Source organism: Oncorhynchus clarkii, chromosome 13, assembly GCF_045791955.1.
Source record: "Oncorhynchus clarkii lewisi isolate Uvic-CL-2024 chromosome 13, UVic_Ocla_1.0, whole genome shotgun sequence".
NCBI lineage: Eukaryota > Metazoa > Chordata > Actinopteri > Salmoniformes > Salmonidae > Oncorhynchus > Oncorhynchus clarkii.
The window spans coordinates 46,961,720-46,983,654 of NC_092159.1; the positions used below are offsets into that span (position 1 = coordinate 46,961,720).

Consider the following 21,935-nt stretch of genomic DNA (forward strand, 5'->3'; position numbering starts at 1 on the left):
ATATCCACTCCAACCACTGTATGTAATGTACTGTTATATCCACTCCAACCACTGTATGTAATGTACTGTTATATCCACTCCAACCACTGTTTGTAATGTACTGTTATATCCACTCCAACCACTGTATGTAATGTACTGTTATATCCACTCCAACCACTGTTTGTAATGTACTGTTATATCCACTCCAAGCACTGTATGTAATGTACTGTTATATCCACTCCAACCACTGTATGTAATGTACTGTTATATCCACTCCAACCACTGTTTGTAATGTACTGTTATATCCACTCCAACCACTGTATGTAATGTACTGTTATATCCACTCCAACCACTGTTTGTAATGTACTGTTATATCCACTCCAACCACTGTTTGTAATGTACTGTTATATCCACTCCAACCACTGTATGTAATGTACTGTTATATCCACTCCAACCACTGTTTGTAATGTACTGTTATATCCACTCCAACCACTGTTTGTAATGTACTGTTATATCCACTCCAACCACTGTATGTAATGTACTGTTATATCCACTCCAACCACTGTATGTAATGTACTGTTATATCCACTCCAACCACTGTTTGTAATGTACTGTTATATCCACTCCAACCACTGTATGTAATGTACTGTTATATCCACTCCAACCACTGTTTGTAATGTACTGTTATATCCACTCCAACCACTGTTTGTAATGTACTGTTATATCCACTCCAACCACTGTATGTAATGTACTGTTATATCCACTCCAACCACTGTTTGTAATGTACTGTTATATCCACTCCAACCACTGTATGTAATGTACTGTTATATCCACTCCAACCACTGTATGTAATGTACTGTTATATCCACTCCAACCACTGTTTGTAATGTACTGTTATATCCACTCCAACCACTGTATGTAATGTACTGTTATATCCACTCCAACCACTGTTTGTAATGTACTGTTATATCCACTCCAACCACTGTAAAGTAGACAAAGGTTTCAGGGAGAGGTGCTAAACTATATTAGTGTCTCTGGCGGATATGCTGAAATAACAGTCAGGTCAAAATGGGCCATGTCACCTGTGGCAAGTTTGGCAAACATCCTTTGAAATACAGGTTTAGCAAACACCATCTAACCTACAAGTTCAGCAACCAACCACAGATAGCTTCTAATACTTCCCCCACACAAGAGGCACTTAATGTTTAGTTAGGAAATTGACCCAAAGGGTGATTACTACTACAGTTGAACAAAACATAACATTTTCACAGTGGACTCAAGACAGTAAGTATCATTGTCATGTGAGAGCAGGCTAAACCACACATACAGGAGGAGTCTGTTAGTCCAGGGTTTTGTCTCGCCCAAAGACCACACCTGCACTCAAGAGAGACCTTATGTTATAGACAGTAAGCTGCCTCACATGGACCGTAGTAACACTCAAAAGCACTCGCACAGTCACCTGCCCACACCTAATTCTTCTCCATTATTTGCTTTCCAGAGTTTCTTGATAACTTATGCAAATGACAGTTTATCATCACTGCATTCACAGTGGATCTACCTCCAGTGCAATAGTGAGTGTTTAGTTTAACTGAAGAATGCTAAACGCCTTCTGGGCAGGTGGGGAATGCTAGAGCATTAGCACTAAATGAATGAAGCTGCACTAAAGAGAATTAAAAAGCAATACTGGGTTTTCAATTAAACCAGCCTGCGACAGATTCACTTAGCAGTTTGTGGAGCAGCAAGAAGGCAGACTAAATGAAGAGTGACATGTCCGTAAGTGGTGGTGGAATCCTCCAGGAGCAGAATTGATACTGTCATCCTTCCATTATGTTGCATATTGTTCCTTAGGTCTAAAGATTTATACTCCAACCCATGTTATTATTGCTCATCATCCTCCATGGCTTTCTCCAGCCAGTCTGTCTCCTGCTCCGACTCTGATTCTCTCACTTCACTGGTGTCAGCAGCGAGGAGGCGGGAGTAGTTGATCTTACGTTGGGGTGGGGCTTTCCACTGGAGCAGGGGTAGAAACAGGCACCACAGGAGCAGCATCACCGCTACTCCTCTGAATAGCACAGATACCCCAAACATGTGGACAACAAACCCCCCGGCCATGCTGCCCAGCCCTGCCCCCAGGTCCAGAGAGAGGGCCTGGTAGACCCTCCTCACGCTCCTCTCTGTGCCCGGCGTGGTCACGTCCTCGTACTGCACTTGCACTGCCCACCAGAGGGCGCCACTGCTGAAGCAGCTCAGCACCTGGACAGGTATTGCAGCCCATGGGCCCCACAGGAAGGAGTAGTAGAGGCACTGCAGGGCCAGGCAGGCCATCCCCACCAGCAGCACCCTGCCTGGGCTCAGGAGCTTCGACACCCGGCCACTCAGCAGAGGGAAGGCGGCCCGGGAGAGCAACGCTACGGCTAAAGAGAGGCCCATGTGCAGCTCGCTGCTCCCATGGTCCTGCATCTGCCACAGCAGGAAGTCATCCACTGCAGACCCCGCCAGCCCCATTAGGAAGGCAAGGGCAGCACACACCAGGGAACAGAGGTCCCCTCGCACCAGCTGTAAAGCTTTGAAGAGCCCAGTGGAGCGACTACGCTTCTTGTTTAGGTAGAGGGGCAGGAAGGCCACCACAGGCACGGCCAGGGTTGTCACAGCTGCAGAGGAGTAGAAGAGGACAGCTCCCCTGGGTGTGTGTGAGCCAATGAGGCAGTCCAGGTGGCTCACCAGCAGTCCTGCACCACTCACCCCACACACAGCCCCAAGCAACCCCCACACTCCTGTACTACTATAGCGATCAGACGCATCCACAAAATCCAAATACTCAGCCCATCGTCCACTGTCCATTCCAGAGGGGCGGCCATCAGCTCCCATATCGACACCACGATGAGGAGCATAAAGAAGAGCTGGTGCTGGACGTCCATAACTTTGAGGCTGCCCAGGAACTCTAAGCGGGCCTCATCCTTCTCCCTCTGCTTCTCCTTTTCTGCTGACCTGCTAACCCTCCACACTGTGGGCAAAGTATTGGAGGCACCGTGGTGGGACTCTAAGACATTTCTCTTCCCTCCTTTACTGTGGTTGGCCACAGATACATTCACGTGTGACCACTGAGAAGTCACATTGTTGGAATGTTGCAGCTGAAGTGTGTATGTTGTGGCTTTGCTCATTGAAACAGCGGAAGACACAGTGTCAATGGTTGTCTCTGTAGGTGAAGATTCATGTGTTGCTGACTGGGACACAATGGTAGTGTGGGTGGTAGACATTACACTGCCAACAACACGCACACAGTCACTCAGCTCTTCAGTGGAGCTCACACTGAGGTGAGAGCTGTTGCAGTGACTGGTCAGCGTCTCGATGCCTGTGGATGGGATAAGCAGGAGGATGAGGGCTGCCCCTGCTGAACAGACCAGAGACCTTGTAATCACTGCCCTCCTCTTGTTGTAGTGTTTGGACAGAAAGCTGGCCAGAGGGCTCCAGGCCAGGGAGATGAGATGCTTGGTGCTCATGAGAAGGCCCGTCATGGAGGGAGTGAGGCCCAGGTATCTGAGGTACAGGGTGATGAAGGGGAGGATGCAAACTCTGGCACAATAACACAGGAAGTGGAAGGAGCTGGCGAGGGCTAGAGCACCCTTAATGTTGATCTGCTTGTTCCTCTTCATGGCTGCCAGTGTAACAGTATAACTTTAGACCGTCCCCTCGCCCATACCCGGGCGCGAACCAGGGACCCTCTGCACACATCAACAACGTCACCCACGAAGCATCGTTACCCATCGCTCCACAAAAGCCGCGGCCCTTGCAGAGCAAGGGGAACCACTACTTCAAGGTCTCAGAGCAAGTGACGTCACCGATTGAAACACTATTTAGCGCGCACCGCTAACTAAGCTAGCCGTTTCACATCCGTTACACCAGCCAAGTGAACTCACTGTCTCACAGACTACCTTCATACAGAGCACACACTGTGAATAATTATAAATAATATGTATAGAAATCCTTATAAACATATTTCAAACAGTAGCTAACATGTACATTTACTATTTGGTTAATGTTTGAATACCTGGTAAATAATGCAATATACACTGCTCAAACAAATAAAGGGAACACTTAAACAACACAATGTAACTCCAAGTCAATCACACTTCTGTGAAATCAAACTGTCCACTTAGGAAGCAACACTGATTGACAATACATTTCACATGCTGTTGTGCAAATGGAATAGACAACAGGTGGAAATTATAGGCAATTAGCAAGAAACCCCCAATAAAGGAGTGGTTCTGCAGTTGGTGACCACAGACCACTTCTCAGTTTCTATGCTTCCTGGCTGATGTTTTGGTCACTTTGGAATGCTGGCGGTGCTTTCACTCTAGTGTCTAGTGATAGCATGAGACGGAGTCTACAACCCACACAAGTGGCTTAGGTAGTGCAGCTCATCCAGGATGGCACATCAATGCGAGCTGTGGCAAGAAGGTTTGCTGTGTCTGTCAGCGTAGTGTCCAGAGCATGGAGGCGCTACCAGGAGACAGGCCAGTACATCAGGATATGTGGAGGAGGCCGTAGGAGGGCAACAACCCAGCAGCAGGACCGCTACCTCTGCCTTTGTGCAAGGAGGAGCAGGAGGAGCACTGCCAGTGCCCTGCAAAATGACCTCCAGCAGGCCACAAATGTGCATGTGTCTGCTCAAACGGTCAGAAACAGACTCGACGTCCCGACGTCCACAGGTGGGGGTTGTGCTTACAGCCCAACACCGTGCAGGACGTTTGGCATTTGCCAGAGAACACCAAGATTGGCAAATTCGCCACTGGCGCCCTGTGCTCTTCACAGATGAAAGCAGGTTCACACTGAGCACATGTGACAGACGTGACAGAGTCTGGAGACGCCGTGGAGAACGTTCTGCTGCCTGCAACATCCTCCAGCATGACCGGTTTGGCGGTGGGTCAGTCATGGTGTGGGTGGCATTTCTTTGGGGGCCCGCACAGCCCTCCATGTGCTCGCCAGAGGTAGCCTGACTGCCATTAGGTACCGAGATGAGATCCTCAGACCCCTTGTGAGACCATATGCTGGTGCGGTTGGCCCTGGGTTCCTCCTAAAGCAAGACAATGCTAGACCTCATGTGGCTGGAGTGTGTCAGCAGTTCCTGCAAGAGGAAGGCATTGATGCTATGGACTGGCCTGCCCGTTCCCCAGACCTGAATCCAATTGAGCACATCTGGGACATCATGTCTCGCTCCATCCACCAACGTCACGTTGCACCACAGACTGTCCAGGAGTTGGCGGATGCTTTAGTCCAGGTCTGGGAGGAGATCCCGCAGGAGACCATCCGCCACCTCATCAGGAGCATGCCCAGGCGTTGTAGGGAGGTCATACAGGCACGTGGAGGCCACACACACTACTGAGCCTCATTTTGACTTGTTTTAAGGACATTACATCAAAGTTGGATCAGCCTGTAGTGTGGTTTTCCACTTTAATTTTGAGTGTGACTCCAAATCCAGACCTCCATGGGTTGATAGATTTGATTTCCATTGATACTTTTTGTGTGATTTTGTTGTCAGCACATTCAACTATGTAAAGAAAAAAGTATTCAATAAGAATATTTCATTCATTCAGATCTAGGATGTGTTATTTTAGTGTTACCTTTATTTTTTGAGCAGTGTAGCTTAAAATCAATAATAGGTAAATAGCAATCATATTTAACATTGAGGATGTAATCATATTTGTTTTTATTTAACTAATGAATGCCTATATTCAAAGAATTACTGAAATCACTGAAAATAAAGATATAATGTATGTGCCACCGAACAAACCTTCAATAAAAAACTGTAAGCTAGTTCAATAGAGCCAAAAACAACCACTAACATCAGTAGGCTACAATGGTTAACCGTCAAAACGATAAATCAAATTTTCAGCGCAGCTAGTGTGTTAGAGGCTAGTCAATGCACCTGTTTCAACCGAAGCATGTCCACTCCATCCACGTCATCTTTTACAGTAAACTGTTTTACACAACTTGTGCTTTTTGAAAGTACTTTAATTAACGTACGGTTATTCTTTGTGCTCGGTCATTTTGTCTCTGACTTTTTACATCTCTTATATGGTTCATGACCACCTGATATCACCTCTCCGTAGTTGAAAAGGCCGTTGTTAAGCAGTTGTCATGACCACCTGATATCACCTCTCCGTAGTTGAAAAGGCCGTTGTTAAGCAGTTGTCATGACCACCTGATATCACCTCTCCGTAGTTGAAAAGGCCGTTGTTAAGCAGTTGTCATGACCACCTGATATCACCTCTCCGTAGTTGAAAAAGCCGTTGTTAAAGCAGTTGTCGTGCACCTTGCATTAAGCTGTTTGTCTGCAGCGCCATCAGGGCGTGAGGATGACAACTACGCGAGACAGGTAAAATAAAATAGAAACAGCTCAGGTAGTGAGTTTGTCCAGCGCCACATGATTAAATGAACTCATAGTTTATTAATACAAAATATCCACACAGTCAAAACTATGTTATTCATTCTAAACATTTAAATCGGGTAAGATGTAAGAAGTAATTTCCTCTGTGTTTACCAACACAGTGCCTTCCTTTAATAGCATTGTGTAAACAAAACATTTATTGCAAACGAGCACTGTAGAAAGCAATCCAAATGAAATACATTCAAAACATCAACAATTCACTGGACTGTCCATCAGGAATTTGCAAGGAAATAGACAACTGATAAACATGTCTTTATGCTGTGTTACAGAAGATTACAGAAGTTAGTTGTGTTTCAAGAATATCTCTGCACTTTTTAGACAGGAGTGACAGCTCTAAATAATGTACTGTGCCTGTTGAACCCCACCCACACTACTAGGCATTGGCATCGATTAAGCACCTGTCTATGGCCCATGACGTGAATGGGCAAAAGTGGTGAGGGAATGAGCGCAATTCTCAAATTGAACAGTAATCTGCTCCGTCATGTTGTCTACTAGGCACATGTTGCATCACTCAGAAACAAACAACCAGGGTGTTTACAAACACTACAGGAACAAGATCATCCACATGTAATGATCACACTTTTACTAATACTGTACAACTTTGTTCTAAAGCTGTATCCGTACCCATTGGATGTAGTGATCACAATATAGTGGCTATATCCAGGAAAGCTAAAGTTCCAAAAGCTGGGCCTAAAATAGCATATAAGAGATAATACAAAATATTTTGCTGTGACTTTAATGTGGATGATGCAAAAAAAATATTTTTGGTCTTATATGGTTAATGACATTGCACTTGATGAATTTATGATACTGCTTCTTCCAATTATTGATAAACATGTCCCTGTTAATTAAGAAACTGACTGTTAGAACTGTTAAGGCTCCATGGATTGATGAAGAATTGAAAAACTGTATGGTTGAAAGAGATGAGGAAAAAGGAGTGGTTAATAAGTCTGGCTTATTGACTGGCTGACTTACTGCAAACTGAGAAATTATGTGACTAAACACATCAAAAAGAAGAATAAACTGTATTATGAAGCCAAGATCAATTATATGAAACATTTTGTAGGACTTTAATGAAATTATGGGCAGAAAGACAAATTCAACCCCATCTTTCATTGAATCAGATGGCTTATTCAGCACAAAACCATTCGATGTTGGTAATTATTTTAATGATTACTTCATTGGCAAAGTGGGCAAACTTAGGCAGGAAATGCCAACAATGAACAGTGAGCCATCATATTCATGCATAAAAAATAAAAAATAATGAAAAGCATTGGAAGTTTGAATTTTGTAAAGTTAGTGTGGGGGAGGTGGGGAAATCATTTTTATCGATCAATAATGACAAACCTGGCAATGACAACTTAGATGGAAAGCTACTGAGGATGCTAGCTGACTCTATAGCCACTTTCATCACTTTAATCTGAGCCTAGAGGAAATTCTTTGTCCTCAGGCTTGGAGGGAAGCCAAGGTCATTCAGATACCCAAGAGTAGTAAAGTTGCCTTTACTGGTTCTAACAGCAGACTTATAAACTTGCTACCAGCTCTTAGCAAACTGTTGGGGGAAAAATGGGTTTAACCAAATACAATGCTATTTCTCTGTAAACAAATTAACAACAGACAAGCAGCATGCTTATAGAGAAGGGCACTCAACATGCACTGCACTGACACAAATTACAGATGATTGGTTGAAAGAAATTAATAAGAAGATTGTGGGAGCTGTACTGTTAGATTTCAGTGCAGCCTTTGATATTATTGACCATAACCTGTTGTTGAAAAAAAACATATGTGTTATGGCTTTTCAACCTCTGCCATATTGTGGATTCAGAGCTATCTATCTAATATAACTCAAAGGGGTTTCTTTAATGGAAGCTTCTCTAATGTCAAATCTGTAAAAGTGTGTTGTACCGCAGGGCAGCTCTCTAGGCCCTCCACTCTTTTCTATTTTTACCAATGACCTGCCACTGGCTTTAAGCAAAGCATGTGTGTCCATGCTGATGATTCAACCATATACACATCAGCAACCACAGCTAATGAAGTAACTGAAACCCTAAACAAAGAGTTGCAGTCTGTTGGGTGGCCAGTAATAAACTGGCAGTGAACATGTTTAAAACTAAGAGCATTGTATTTGGTACAAATCATTCCCTAAGTTCTAAACCTCTGGTAATGAATGGTGTGGCTTTTGAACAAGTTGAGGAGACTAAATTACTTTGCGTTATCTTAGATTGTCAACTGTCATGGTCAAAACACATGGCCCAGAACAGAGCGGCACGTCTTGCTTATCATTGTAGTCAGAGTGTAATGACCAATGCTGGAGATGAGAAGCAGGTACGGGGAGTCAAACATTTAATCAGGAACAGTGTCAGCACACGGGTAAACAAAGACAAACAACAATTAATGCAGAAGCAGGGAACAGAGCGAGGAACCAGACAAATATAGGGAAGGTAATGACAGAGGTGATTGGGGGGGGGGAAAGTATGTGTGCTTTGCTGGAGAGCCTGGCACCTTCGAGTGCCAGGGGGTACGAGTGGGAGCAGGCATGACACAAAGGGCTGATATAAAGGAGAGACCGACTGCATCACTTCTTCTTTTTATAAGAAACATTGTGTTGAAAATCCCAAATTGTTTGCATCGTCAATCTACACACAACTGACACACACGCGTACCCCACCAGACATGCCACCAGGGGTCTTTTCACAGCCTCCAAACCCAGAACAAATTTGAGAAAGCGTACACTATTATATTGAGCCATTATCTTATACTGCTCAAATATACAGCAAACCTGGTTTAAAAAAAACAGATAAAGTAACCCCTCACGGCACAACACCTCCCCCCTATTTCACCTAGATAGTTTGCGTGTATGTACTGATATGTAGGCTACGTGTATATTCCAAAAAGTTTTTTTTATGTAGTTCTGTGCTTGAGCTGTTCTTGTCTATTAATATTCTGTATTATATCATGTTTCATGTTTTGAGTGGAACCCAGGAAAAGTAGCTGCTGCTTTTGCAACAGCTAATGGGGATCATAATAAAAATATTTAAAAAATACATACAGCTCTTTTCATAAAATATATGATAGAATTTTCAAACTAGATTTCATTGGGAAGGCAGATAAAACACTTTTTTAATCAAAATAAATCCCTTTCGCATGTCAAAACACAGAATCCTACTCATTACTCCACGGGCATAACCGATGTCACTTTTGTTTTGAGCTTACTTCGCCGTTGGCCAGAGCGGAGCACCTGGCTCACGCCTGGGACAGAGCCCGGGCTTAATAATCAAATCCCCTCAGTGGTTGATGCCAGTGAAGGTGTTGATTGGCAGAGGCAGGATCTTGCACATGTATTTGCTCAGCCCCGCCTCACTCTCCTCTCCCACACTGAACTTGGAACTTGTCTGGAGGCAATACCCTGGATCCAAACATGGAGAGATCTCAATGCTGTAGAAGAGTGTTAGTTACTTAGTTATTACAGTGTAAGCCTAGGGAAATTCTCTGTAAAAGACAACTAAATAACTACTGTATAGCATTCATCAATAGAGATGGTAGAGCATCGTGGCATTATATTGCTGATGAGTGTGATCTCTGACCTTTGCACATGTGTGTATTTCCTGCGACAGTCTTTGTCCAGACAGACAGTGAAGGTCTTATCCTCCAGGATTCTGATTTTAATGTTTTGGGTTCTGATCTCCTGTCAACACAGCATGGTCAAATTAAATATCCTGATAGGTTAGGAGCAAAAATCATTGCGAGATGTGACTCCAAACTGCAGTACTGTATGCCTACCCTCTTTGCATTTATGGGCTCAAATCAAACCTCTACCATTATATATAATTGCCTTAACCAATAATCTACTTTGGAGGTGAGACATGAGGATAAGATCAAGAAACCACATCTGGCAGTGTGATGCCTGACTGACGGTTTTAGTACGTTCCATAAGGTGTTACTGGGGTCTCAATGATTTATTATCATTCATTCAGAAATATCCTTACCGTGCAGCATCTTGGATTTGTACTGTCAAAATGGACAGTTAGGGAATCAAGACCTAGGGAAAGTAGGGATGACAAAATGCTGATTTGAGGTAATGAAACCAAGTTGCTATTGAGAACCGCTAGGTAGTTACTGCATGTTTTAATGCAAACCTTCTGTTTCATTAGGTGATATTGCACTGATGACCACTCCACATGTCATGACTGACATTCCCTGGACAACCTCTTGTTTGCTCAAGGAGACCTGCAGAAAGCATTTGAGACACAGACACATTTGGTAATGTAGTTAAGACATTATGCCAAACGGATTTAAAGGATATCTAGATATTTCCATAGTTGTTACTTTTCATTTAAATGTGTACTACTTGTTCCTAAATTATTACAATGATACTGTGACTACACTAACCAAGCATGAACACATTCACTAACCACTAATCAAATACTCTATAACACAAATAGGGAAGAAAGCCTTCAGAAAGTACCTTAGTGTAATTCATAGAAACCACCACTCCACAGGTTCCATGTGTCTTCCTTGTTCGTCGCAGACTAGATCTCTCTGCAGAGAGAAATTATGCAATCACCAACAGATTCAGTAACAGGACAATCTAGTTTCTGTCCCTGTCCTGACAACACGGTTCATGCTGCATTCACAGTTGTGACAACAGTACCTTGTTTTAGATTTTCTCGGAGTGTTTTAAACTCCGGGAACTCAGCATCCAGGTGGGACACAAACACCTCGTTCACAGGGCTGCCAGTCTGGCCAGAGACAGAGATCTAAAAACACAACAGGGCAACAAGAACAAGCTCAAATTAGGGAGAAATTGTGTTTTTTCTCTCTTAATGATAACAAGTGGTTAAATTGAGCCGGAGCTACTCGAAGCAGGGCTCTTGCACCTTCGGTCACAGGGAAAGCCAAGCTCCAGCAATTTACAGGTCCAAAAAAGAAGGTAGGATAAAACGTATGATAAAAGAAGGTTAGGATAAAGGCTTGGGTACCCTAGGATGACAGCATCCCTAACCCTAGCTGCATGTCCACATCCTTGTTAAACCCTAACCCTCAACCACAACCCTAACCCTAGATTCATGTCCACATTCCAGTTCAACCCTTAACCTAGCCTCAACCCTAACCATAATGCTAGCTTCATGTCCACATCCTGGTTCAACCCTAAACCTAGCCTCAACCCTAACCATAATGCTAGCTTCATGTCCACATCCCGGTTCAACCCTAAACCAAGCCTCAACGACAACCCTAAGCCTTACATCCACATTCTGGTTCAACCCTAACCCTAGCCCCAACTACAAACTTAACTCTAGCTCTAGCTGTAACCCTAACTTCAACCCCCCCTTCATCAAGTAGCTTTCCAACCTCCAAATTCCCAATTTAACCCCTGATGATAACCGTAATCATTATGTTATACTGGGCTATGAACTCTTCGGTATGAACTATTCATGGGCTGCCATATGTTTGTGTATCATCTTGCTGCTATCACACACGCACACACGTGACTATGACATGTGGATGTATCTCAGGGAGCTGACCTTGACAGAGTAGAGTGTGAAGTGGACAGGCTGTAGGCCACAGCGAAGGTAGTAGGAGAGGACGTCCACAAGGAAGTGGTTGGGTTCTGATGACCTGCTGTGACTGGACTGCTGCAATGGCACATAGTAGACACAGTATTAGGTCTCACTGTGACATGAATGGATGTCTATTTCTCTCTTAAAACCCCTTTCTATTTAGGTAGCCTTGAACCCATTTGATGGATCTTTCTGGACAATCATGATCAGAATTAGATTACTTTATAAAACAATGCATGTATTAGTACTCATTACCGTTCCTGCCAGCTTTGGAATCATGGCTCCCAAACTGTTGATGTTGCTTTCGTACCAGGGATCGACCCTTCCTAAGAACGAGGCTAGAGACAACCTGTCTCCAACTTGTGATGTGCTTTCCTGAAAAAGAGAAAAGACTGGTTCCATAACCTAGCAAATCATACCGGTTACTGTACATGTGCAGCATGAGATGGATGTTTATTTTACATGATTGGTATTATTGGATTTTGGAATGGATTATTGCTCACAGGTGAATTGACGATAGGCTCATCAGTGACAGGGATGTAGTATATCTGTAGGTTCACTCTCTTGGTCAAGATGAGATGTTTTGCCTCCCTTTTTCTGCACACAAAAGCAATGCACATTGTAAAACAGTTCACACACATTTCTAAATAACAGAATTACAGTGTAATTACAGTGTACAGTAGTCCTCTGTATCTCAGTTGGTAGAGCATGGTGTTTGCAACGCCAGGATAGTGGGTTCAACTTCCAGCACTACCTATACATAAAAATGTATGCACGCATGACTGTAAGTCACTTTGGATAAAAACTGAATTTCACATGTATGAGGATGAAACTAGATATTAAGGGACATTAAGGGACAGTAGAAGTACATCCTACCTGATGGAGTGATACGCCTTGGCCAGTCTCCCCAGCACCCTGTCATCTCCCATCATCACTATGCGTGCGGTAAGGTTCCCCTCCTCTTTAGGGAGAGGGGTGCTACAGGTGGGCCCCTTGATGTTTTCCTGTACCAGAGCCATTTTGTCTTCTGGCTTCCTTCTCCCTCTGAAACACGGTGACCGTGACCGGGTGAATGGATTCCTCTGTTCCCGCTCCTCCATGTCAGACAGGTCCTTCTCTATTCCACTATCAACAGACAGGAGGGAAACCCTCTTAGAAACATCCTCCTCTTCCTCCTCCTGGTACATAGAGTTCCGCTCAGAGGTGGAAACGTTTAGGGTGAAGTTCACCAGCTCATTCCCTATAGAAAAATATGAAAGATTCAAGATTGCCACACTATCTATTAGTCTGATTTGACAGAATTTTTAAGTCCTTATAATACCCTAGAAACTAAGGTTCTCTAATGTTGACTCACACAGCTCCTCTTCGTTTGTCCACAGGTGGAAGTGAATCTCTGGCGAGGGCAATGGAGTGTTAGAAAGAGAGCCACGGGCCTTTGGGTCTGAACAGAGAGAGAGTAAACATAACACAATAAACAGTGAATATCCTATTTGTCACAGTCAGCAAATCTCTTTCATTATTCTCCTTTAGCCTTCGGTGGTATACAATAAACACCGTATGCCGGGGTATTTAGAAATGGCCACGGGATGGTTTTTCAATACCGTCAAAACTATTTCTTTGAAGGTTTTCAATACATTTTAATATTTGTAGCAATTCTTTTAAGTAAATACCTGCAGTAAACTTGTGCAATACCTTAGGAGATAAAGCAGATCGTGTTCTTCATTTCACCTGTCACACTATTTTACATTATGAAGCTTACTGTAGTTCCCCAGAACAGTTAAGCCAGTCACGTGGTTGTTTGTAAAAGGCACAAAGGGTGAAATAGGGAGCAGGTGAGTCCATCTGTGTATTGACAAGGGTATTATATTTCACTTTGAAAGGCAACAGTGTTTTTGCTTCAAAATAGTGATCAGGGGCGTGCAACTATAGTTTTCCTTCACAGAAAATGCATTAGTGTAAGAAAATAGGTGGATTTTTAATCAAAAGACAATGGAAGTGCAACACTATTTGGCTGGCAGCCACACAACTAAATGAGCTTACTATGAAAAATCAAGGTATTTTAAAACATATTTCTAATGTTTATCATAGAAAGAATGTAGCCAGCTACATTTCCTAATGTTTTGATTAAAGTTAATCTAGCATTTTACCTGAGGAATGTAGGCTAAAATGAAAAGTACCAGGTTGTCTGCTGATAGAATGCCCTTTTGTGAATTCTCATCCGAGTGGAGAAGTGCAACTGAAGCACAAAATTTGTCTGATACCGAGCAGAAATGACATTAAGAGGCATTTTATATCTGCATTTATAAAACGCATCAAGGTATTTCTCATGCGCTATTTATTTTCTTTGTGAAAAACGCAGAATTCTTCATTAACCCGACCCCTAAGTTTAACTCGCTAGTTATCTAAGTAAGTGGCTGAATTAATAAGGTGACAGGGCATCATATGGTGTTAGCTTTCTGCCGTGTTTGAGAAACCTGTACAGCTGCCAATGCTATCGTGATTTCCTTGCGTTTTTTCTCCTCTATGTTCTTGGCTGTCTACTAGTCCTTCCCTCTTCTCCGAGCAGAGCAGGCAGGCCCATTGCCCTAGCGATTCCAGACTCCACACAGACACAGTGTGTACACATGCTACTCCAGAGCCAGAACTGTTCTTCCTTCAAACAAGCATGCATCAAAACTTTGTTCATTTGTACAATGTCTCTCATTCACATTCACTTGTAAAATGTCCAAACTCACGAAAATGACATTCGGTAGCTCCTACCTATATACAGTACTAGTCAAAAGTTTGGACACACCTACTCATTCAAGGGTTTTTCTTTATTTTTACTATTTTCTACATTGTAGAATAACGGTGAAGACATCAAAACTATGAAATAACACATATGGAATCATGTAGTAACCAAAGAAGTGTTAAACAAATCAATATATATTTTATATTTGCGATTCTTCGAAGTAGCCACTCTATGCTTAGCACTTGTTGGCTGCTTTTCCTTCACTCTGCGGTCCAACTCATCCCAAACCATCTCAATTGGGTTGAGGTTGGGTGATTGTGGAGGCCATGTCATCTGATGCAGCATTCCATCACTCTCCTTCTTGGTCAAATAGGCCTTACACAGCTTGGAGGAGAGTTTGGTCATTGTCCTGTTGAAAAACAAATGATAGTCCCACTAAGTTAAAACCAGATGGGATGGCGTATTGCTGCAGAATGCTGTGGTAGCCATGCTGGTTAAGTGTGCCTTGAATTCTAAATTAATCATTGACAGTGTCACCAGCAAAGCACCCCCACACCTTCACACCTCCTCCTCCATGCTTCACGGTGTGAACCACACATGCAGAGATCATCTGTTCACCTACTCTGTGTCTCACAAAGACACATCGGTTGGAAACAAAGCTCTCTAATTAGGACTAATCAGACCAAAGGACAGATTTCCACTGGTCCAATGTCCAATGCTCATGTTTCTTGGCCCAAGCAAGTCTCTTCTTCTTATTGGTGTCCTTTAGTGGTGGTTTCTTTGCAGGCATTTGACCATGAAGGCCTGATTCACGCAGTCTCCTTTGAACAGTTGATGTTGAGATGTGTCTGTTACTTGAACTCTGTGAAGCATTTATTTGGGCTTATCCTCCGCAGCAGAGGTAACTCTGGGTCTTCCTTTCCTGTGGCGGTCCTCATGAGAGACAGTTTCATTATAGCGCTTGATGGTTTTTGCAACTGCACTTGAAGAAACTTTCAAAGTTCTTGACATTTTCCGGATTGACTGACCTTCATGTCTTAAAGTAATTATGGACTGTCTTTTCTCTTTGCTTATTTGAGCTGTTCTTGCCTTATTTGGTCTTTTAACAAATAGAGCTAACTTCTGTATACCAACCCTACCTTGTCACAACACAACTGATTGGCTCAAATGCATTAAGAAGGAAAGAAATTCCACAAATGAACTTTTAACAAGGCACACCTGTTCATTTAAATGCATTCCAGGTGACTACCTCATGAAGCTGGTTGAGAGAATGCCAAAAGTGTGCAAAGCTGTCATCAAGGCAAAGGATGGCTACTTTGAAGAATCTCAAATATAAAATACATTGAGATTTGTTTAACACCTTTTTGGTTATTACATGATTCCATATGTGTTATTTCATAGTTCTGAGGTCTTCACTACTATTCTACAATGTAGAAAATAGTAAAAAGAAAGCAAAACCTTGGAATAAGCAGGTGTCCAAACTTTTGACTGGTACTGTACGTATAACTTTATGAGCTGGATTGCCTGTCTTTGCAATTTGTTTATTTTCGTTTGCGTTTGTTAGCATATTTAGCTTGCAGCTTTCATGGAAATTCACTATGACTTGTGCTAATTTAGTTAGCATTATGGTAATAGACGCCCAATGGGTTTTCTGGTGCCCCCTTGTGTACTAAACCTGTAATACCGTAAGGACGGTATGCCGATAGGAAAATCTGGATACCGCCCAACCCTATCCTCCTTTACACACACCTTGGTTAGCAGAGGTCAGGATGTCACTGTAGATGTGCTGTAGCCTGGTTTTGTGCTGGTCACGGCCTGCCTCGCCGTTCTCTATACTCTGCTCTACAGCTAACACCACCTCCTGGAAGTACTTTTCCACATCTTCTCCTAGATCCTGCGGCACACACACACATGCACGCCCGCACACACGCAGGCACACACGTGATTTCATTATCCATCTGATGCACACAAATACCAAGATATGAAATCAATTAATCCAAACGTCTCATATCATCACAGCCCATTGACCTCCCTCACCTCCAGAGCTTGAGTCAGTATGGGACCATGACAGGCCTTCCCCAGTCCAGCCTGCAGAGTGTGCAGTAGCACCCGTCTTGCCAGTGTGTCACTTTGGTGGCCGGCCAGCACCAGGTCTGCCCTCACCGCCTGCCACAGGGACCCTGAGAACACAGCCGGGTCTGCAAACACAAATACCCTACAGTGGACACAGTCAGAGGGGCAGCCAGTCAGCACAGCTATTGTGGATACAGAACAACCTCAGAGTTGCTGACGGGAAAGTCCTCATTTACAAGCATCAGCTTGTGAAAAGGAAAGTGACACCCAAGCTCACACATAAGCTAACAACCCCCCACCCTCACCTTATGAGAAATGACCATAACTAAATTAGTCAGCTTTTGCTGGTGACTACAAACTGACTTCAGGGGGAAGTGTAAAATATCTTCTGATGGCAGATGTGTTCGTGGGTGTTTTAAACTCACCTTTCCTGCTGGGGGAAATGTTTGTTCCTTAGGCTCTGCTCAGCAATCACCCTTCTCTGATACAAAGCTCCTGTGGAGGAAGTTATTGTAGGGGAGGGAGCTTTAGCAGAACAAATGGAGTAAGGTAAATAAATGTTGGGAGAACTGAATACTGTATTCATATGACTAAAATGTGCTTGTGCTACATTACAGTGCCTTGCGAAAGTATTCGGCCCCCTTGAACTTTGCGACCTTTTGCCACATTTCAGGCTTCAAACATAAAGATATAAAAATGTATTTTTTTGTGAAGAATCAACAACAAGTGTGACACAATCATGAAGTGGAAAGACATTTATTGGATATTTCAAACTTTTTTAACAAATCAAAAACTGAAAAATTGGGCGTGCAAAATTATTCAGCCCCCTTAAGTTAATACTTTGTAGCGCCACCTTTTGCTGCGATTACAGCTGTAAGTCGCTTGGGGTATGTCTCTATCAGTTTTGCACATCGAGAGACTGACATTTTTTCCCATTCCTCCTTGCAAAACAGCTCGAGCTCAGTGAGGTTGGATGGAGAGCATTTGTGAACAGCAGTTTTCAGTTCTTTCCACAGATTCTCGATTGGATTCAGGTCTGGACTTTGACTTGGCCATTCTAACACCTGGATATGTTTATTTTTGAACCATTCCATTGTAGATTTTGCTTTATGTTTTGGATCATTGTCTTGTTGGAAGACAAATCTCCGTCCCAGTCTCAGGTCTTTTGCAGACTCCATCAGGTTTTCTTCCAGAATGGTCCTGTATTTGGCTCCATCCATCTTCCCATCAATTTTAACCATCCCTGTCCCTGCTGAAGAAAAGCAGGCCCAAACCATGATGCTGCCACCACCATGTTTGACAGTGGGGATGGTGTGTTCAGCTGTGTTGCTTTTACGCCAAACATAACGTTTTGCATTGTTGCCAAAAAGTTCAATTTTGGTTTCATCTGACCAGAGCACCTTCTTCCACATGTTTGGTGTGTCTCCCAGGTGGCTTGTGGCAAACTTTAAACGACACTTTTTATGGATATCTTTAAGAAATGGCTTTCTTGCCACTCTTCCATAAAGGCCAGATTTGTGCAATATACGACTGATTGTTGTCCTATGGGCAGAGTCTACCACCTCAGCTGTAGATCTCTGCAGTTCATCCAGAGTGATCATGAGCCTCTTGGCTGCATCTCTGATCAGTCTTCTCCTTGTATGAGCTGAAAGTTTAGAGGGACGGCCAGGTCTTGGTAGATTTGCAGTGGTCTGATACTCCTTCCATTTCAATATTATCGCTTGCACAGTGCTCCTTGGGATGTTTAAAGCTTGGGAAATCTTTTTTTATCCAAATCCGGCTTTAAACTTCTTCACAACAGTATCTCGGACCTGCCTGGTGTGTTCCTTGTTCTTCATGATGCTCTCTGCGCTTTTAACGGACCTCTGAGACTATCACAGTGCAGGTGCATTTATACGGAGACTTGATTACACACAGGTGGATTGTATTTATCATCATTAGTCATTTAGGTCAACATTGGATCATTCAGAGATCCTCACTGAACTTCTGGAGAGAGTTTGCTGCACTGAAAGTAAAGGGGCTGAATAATTTTGCACGCCCAATTTTTCAGTTTTTGATTTGTTAAAAAAGATTGAAATATCCAATAAATGTCGTTCCACTTCATGATTGTGTGCCACTTGTTGTTGATTCTTCACAAAAAAATACAGTTTTATATCTTTATGTTTGAAGCCTGAAAAGTGGCAAAAGGTCGCAAAGTTCAAGGGGGCCGAATACTTTCGCAAGGCACTGTACATGCCACTATGTTAAGTGTAAAGTGCTAGTGATGAGTACCTGGTGTGATCTGCTCCATCTTTATGCCTCTCATGTATCTCAGTGCGATAGTACAGTAGGGCTCTGGAAGTGTTAGGAGCCTTTTGAAGCACTCATACACTCTCTGAAACAGGTTACATGGAATGTGGCTAGACTGCTGCCGATACACAGGAATAAAAAGAACAGCCTTCACAATCAGATACATACATCAGAGCTGATTGGAAAGTAAAAACAAACATCACGTAGTTTGAATAGGGCATCCAAAAATAAAACAAACAGTTACATACAATTATTCTAAGCAGGATAAAGATAACCAGGAAATCAACACAAGAAATATGATACCTGGAAATAACACAGTAAACAATACGTCAGTAATACAGGACAGCTACTCTCTGATCAAGGTTATTTCAGATGAAGGTAGGATAAATTAATCTGACCTGAATAATAACGTAGTTGAGAGTGTGAAGCAATGGAATGACATGCATCTTATAGTCAAGCCTCTCCACCTGAATCAACAAATGAAGGAAGCTTTCATCATCAAACTGACAATTAAAATGGCCAATTGTACTTCTGAAGACAAAGGGCATGCCATGTGTCATTCTGCAAGAACAGAATACTCTGGTAGTGTCAGACCAACCTTCTCTAGCTCTTTGACCAGAACCCTGACCAGTGAGACACTGTTAGATGGATGGGTCTCCACCTTCTTATGAAGAGTCCACCTCAGCATACCTTCAGGAAGTCAAACAAGGCTGCTGAATTGACCACATAATGTCCTCAAGTCTATTAAATTGTGTAATACTATTAATATTGTATAATAGATAATTATGCCACATAATGATGAATGTGATAATCGTTGACTTTTTATTGTTGTATGCACTGATAATGTACCTTTGTTGCATGAGGAGGCAGCCTGTCTGAGGATGGCCTGGATACTGTTGTACATACTGGCCTCCACTGCTGACGACATAGTGGAAGCTACAATAATAGAGTTATTAACATCAAATGTCATATTTAGACAAGATAGCAGCTCTGTTTAAAAACACAGTGGTCCTATGTGTGGGGATTCTTACTACTAGACGTCAGTCTACCCAAGTAAGGGACAAACAACAGTAAAGAGCAAAGTATACATAAACATTTAAATACTGTATGAGTTCAAAGACTGAGTAAGTGAGCATTTACCTACTGGAGGGTTCCATGGGTTGTTTTCTTATTCATCCCAAGAGAATTTGGAGGTCAAACATCACATTTCAGCATCATGGGTTCCCACCTAGATAATGGAGCAGAGGTTGATGACACCACATGTACTGTATACAGTGGATTTACAGTACTTTTGGAAAGTATTCAGACCCCTTGACTAAAATTCCACACAGCCAAGGCAATGCAGGAGTGGCTTTGGGACAAGTCTCTGAATGTCCTTGAGTGGCCCAGCCAGAGCCCGGACTTGAACACGATTGAACATCTCTGGAAAGACCTGAAAATAGCTGTGCCGCGACGCTCCCCATCCAACCTGACAGAGCTTGAGAGGATCCCAAATACAGATGTGCCAAGCTTGTAACGTCACACCCAAGAAGACATGATGCTGTAATCGCTGCCAAAGGTGCTTCAACAAAAACATTTTTTTACATTTATTTCACCTTTATTTAACCAGGTAAGCTAGTTGAGAACAAGTTCTCATTTACAATTGCGACCTGGCCAAGATAAAGCAAAGCAGTTCGACACATACAACAACACAGAGTTACATATGGAGTAAAACAAACATACAGTCAATAATACAGTAGAAAAATAAGTCTATATATGATGTGAGCAAATGAGGTGAGATAAGGTAAAGGCAACACAAAAAAAGACTGAGTAAAGGGTCTTGTGTAAATGTGATATTTCACATTTACAATACATTTGCAAACATTTAAAAAAAACTATTTTTGCTTTGTCATTCTGGGATATTGTGTGTAGATCGATGAGGGACAAATCGATTTAATCCATTTTAGAATAAGGCTGTAATGTAACAAAATGTGGATAAAGTCAAGGGGTCTAAATATTTTCCAAATGCACTCTAAGACAACCAAGGAACAGAAGGTGGGGGGACTTCTCAACTCAAAAACATGAAGACTTTCTGATAATTCACCTATCAGACACCAATGTCGATACATACAGGGAAAGTTTGGGAGAAATATAAATATATAAACAAATAGTAATTGATGAATTGATGTAATTTACAAACGTACATGAAAACCCTATTACATTCATACAAACTCAAACGGTCTAATGCTGCAGTTCCGCATCAACACACAGCGTACAGTAGAGTTAGCCTCCTCTGCTCACACTTCCGAGGCCAGAATTAACCTGTTTCCTGTCTACAGAAATGTGTGGGTGTAGAGAGCATTACGACTAGTTATAAACTGAGAAGTACTCTCTGACAAATTGAAAGGCAGAAAGACCAATAATGAAAATATTGATTAACTACACAGATCAGAATGATTTCTGGATTAATGCGAGACTTCCTCTTCTGCTATGACAAATATTTTCAGAATTATTGAGTTCTCTATGTAATTGACACAATGCACATGTGAATACTGAACGCATGAGAAATTACAATCAATCAGTCCTCCTTCCACCAAATTCCAGATACAAGTTTAGTGTCATTCACTGCCATTGCGCTAGTAATGCTTCCTACTTTCAAAGTAGACTCAAAGTTTGTTTCTTTCAATTCATCCTAGTCTAATTGTATATAACTTTTAAGTAATTTGTCACTGAAGTGAACTTTCAAAAGTGTAAGCCTAGCGTGAAAAACTCCCTAGGGAACCCAGTTGACTGGCTCAGCATAAGCCTACATGTAAACTATTGCTGACCTAGGCTATTTACAAAAAACTTGTCATAAGCAACAGTGACATTGATATCA

At 42.5% G+C, this 21,935-nt stretch overlaps 1 protein-coding gene and 1 pseudogene across 1 annotated transcript; both read right to left on the minus strand.

Moving 5' to 3' along the window:
• Positions 1 to 1,857: 1,857 nt before the first annotated feature.
• Positions 1,858 to 3,632, minus strand: LOC139423994 (major facilitator superfamily domain-containing protein 6-like; annotated as a pseudogene).
• A 3,869-nt stretch (positions 3,633 to 7,501) lies between these two features.
• Positions 7,502 to 20,272, minus strand: LOC139364921 (phosphoinositide-3-kinase, regulatory subunit 6b). The gene is given in 20 exon segments (XM_071102149.1): positions 7,502 to 9,862; positions 10,012 to 10,112; positions 10,414 to 10,466; positions 10,564 to 10,654; positions 10,893 to 10,966; positions 11,079 to 11,184; positions 11,950 to 12,060; positions 12,241 to 12,360; positions 12,489 to 12,582; positions 12,862 to 13,225; positions 13,340 to 13,426; positions 16,466 to 16,610; positions 16,754 to 16,931; positions 17,215 to 17,284; positions 19,061 to 19,196; positions 19,477 to 19,545; positions 19,677 to 19,768; positions 19,928 to 20,014; positions 20,219 to 20,239; positions 20,242 to 20,272. Coding segments are annotated over 20 exon segments (2,163 nt in total). The 5' UTR covers positions 20,255 to 20,272; the 3' UTR covers positions 7,502 to 9,711.
• Between the last annotated feature and the right edge of the window lie 1,663 nt (positions 20,273 to 21,935).